The sequence below is a fragment of the Perca flavescens genome, chromosome 13 (genome assembly GCF_004354835.1).
Source record: "Perca flavescens isolate YP-PL-M2 chromosome 13, PFLA_1.0, whole genome shotgun sequence".
Classification (NCBI taxonomy): Eukaryota; Metazoa; Chordata; class Actinopteri; order Perciformes; family Percidae; genus Perca; species Perca flavescens.
The window spans coordinates 22,890,875-22,893,374 of record NC_041343.1 but is presented as its reverse complement, the minus strand read 5'-3'; the positions used below and the strand labels follow the sequence as shown (position 1 = coordinate 22,893,374).

The window sequence follows — 2,500 nt, the reverse complement described above, 5'->3', positions numbered from 1 at the left end:
AAAGATCAGGATATGTTAAGTGCCCTACTTAAAATGACAGAAAAAAACACTGAAATTATGAACATTTCAGCACCATTTTTGTATGGCCCTAAAACCTTTACTTTGCACTGAAACCTCGCAAGCTACAGATCTACAGATCATCTGCACTGTTTCGCAGTTCTTTTCTATCCTGAACATATCAAATTATAACAACATGTATTCAAGTTATTTTGTGTTGCACAAGAATGTATACACAACACTGATTGTTAGTTTAAAACCATTGGCTGGACAGTTTATTTGTTCACCTGCGTGCATGTACATCCTCATGGGCGTGCACGAGACAAAACAGGCACCAGCTGCTTGATGTCCAAAACTCCACAGGGTACGTTTTCGTAATATATTTTAATGTAAAGCCTTAAAGCACCTGTGTGTTGATGATAAAGGTTAACCGCTTACCCCAAGACCATGCCCAGTTCTTTCACATGGACTCTTGTCTGGCCCTTCAAATACTCAGCAAGCATCCTACTCTTAAAGTAGATTTCCTGCAGGCGGTCCTCAAGGTGCATTATACACTAAGGAAGAGAGGAGAGGGACAAACACATGGCTGGTAAAGCACAAGAATCAAAATGGTAATGCCTGTATACTGAAAGATGATCAGTGTTTGACTGAGAGGTGTAACATACAAAGTTGGGTGAGAGGTTGAGTTTGTAGAGCTGGTGAGTGGATTGCAATAAGCTGGAAACCAGGTTGGAAACCAGGACTTCCTTCCCCAGCTTGTTGATGTCCGTGGCTCGTCTCTGACTGCTGGCCACCTGCACTGTCCACTTGTCTGTGTCTGCTATAATGCAGACGGCCTCCGCTATGGGCTCATCCAGTACTGGATGCTGCAAAGGACAAGAACATTCATTCACTTAACCCTCGTTAAGGTGTTCGGGTCTGTGGGACCCGTTTTCAATGTTTGCTATAAGAAAATTATGCTATTTATTATTTCTTCTAACTCAAAACTCATTGGCCTTGGCTCATTTTCTGTGAAGAACATAAAAAAATAACTTATTTTCAATGACTGCACATGGTACACCCCCCCCCCACACACACACATAACTATAACATATGAAGTGTTTGGGTCTACTGGACCAGAGTGTAATTATTGTAGGTGCTATGGAACTTAACTGTGTCCTCCTCCTAACTGGGCCTGGTGTGTGTGTGTGTGTGTGTGTGTGTGTGTGTGTGTGTGTGTGTGTGTGTGTGTGTGTTTGTATGTGTCTGTGCATCTGTATGTGTGCATGTCTGAGTGTAGGTGTAGGTGTTGTATTCCCACACAAAGTTACAAAGTTGTTACATTTCAAGCACTTTCACCTGTTCTGATTAAGTTCTAAGAAATAAGCACCAAAAATGATCAAAAATCGTGTTTCTTTTTTTTTTTTTTTACCTTTTTTATAATTGAATTTCCTTGTTTTCTCACAAAAAACAAAAATGATCATAAATGTGATGTCACAGGGGTAAATGGCAAATATGAACCATAAATGTTGTATATATTATATATGATATGTATATCATTGGTAATTGAGCTAAAGTAAACATATGTTAATGATGATAAAAGAACATTGAAAAAAGCTTCAAAAACGTGGGCCAAAAACAAAAACTTCAAATAAAGTGTAGAAGAAATCAACAAAGACATCAAAAAGAGTGACCAAAAACTTGGAAAAAAGTGACAAAAACGTTTAAAAAACCCCCGACCAAAGCTATAGTGACGACCAAAAAAAAGTTTTAATTTTAAATTTTGACCTAGAAAAATAAAAAATTGCATGGTCGACAGGAAGACAACACAAGGGTTAAGTATTTTTACATAAATCGTTGTGGCTGTATGGATTTAAAAGCCTAATAATGTGGTGGGTGCACCAGACCCGGGAACATTGGCTGTGAAACAAAAATATGAACACCTTACAAGGGTTAAACCAATAAAACATGCAAAAGGGGGATTCATCGCATATTAATGCATGCCTCAAACTCTAATGGTACATGAGAGAGCCTTATAAAGGCAATTACTTGTTTTACAGTGACATTGCAAGGGTGCGTTCACACTAAGGATGCTTGAGACATTTAAATGGCAATGAAAAAATAGCCCCTAAATAATAGGTCCAAACACTTCAGTCCTTTACCTGAATAGCATGGGTTAATTCAGCCATGAGGCACTGCCGTAGCTTCTCGTCGCTTGGCAACCCATGCAGTACGAAGTCTGGCACGTAGGTGGGGCAGTAGCCTCCGAACAGAGACCGGCCAAAATTGGCAATGGTTGGCTTTGAGTAGTTCTCTACCAACTTCGACCTTTAAATCAAACATAGGACACAAGACATTAGTCTCACCGTTTGTGAACAGGAAGAGAGTCAGCAGGGAAGGGGGTCTGTGAATGAATGTATCACTCCTCTACTCACCCTGGGAAGGGCACCAGCACTTCCTCCTGCCAGTCCTCTGTCTCCTCACTCTCGCTGTCCCCCAGCGCACTGTCTGAGCTCTCGTTGCG

General features: G+C 40.6%; 1 protein-coding gene across 3 annotated transcripts in view; it reads right to left on the bottom strand.

Moving 5' to 3' along the window:
* fnip1 (folliculin interacting protein 1) overlaps positions 1-2,500 on the bottom strand; it is a 40,901-nt gene that overhangs the window by 963 nt on the left and 37,438 nt on the right. For all 3 annotated transcript variants that reach the window (XM_028595458.1, XM_028595460.1, XM_028595459.1), the window contains 4 exons: positions 2,412-2,500; positions 2,139-2,304; positions 663-863; positions 436-551 (listed from right to left, as the gene is read on the bottom strand). The exon at positions 2,412-2,500 is cut by the window's right edge and continues 1,652 nt beyond it. In XM_028595458.1, coding sequence (XP_028451259.1) covers positions 436-551; positions 663-863; positions 2,139-2,304; positions 2,412-2,500 — 572 coding nt within the window. The remainder of the gene's footprint in view (positions 1-435; positions 552-662; positions 864-2,138; positions 2,305-2,411) is intronic.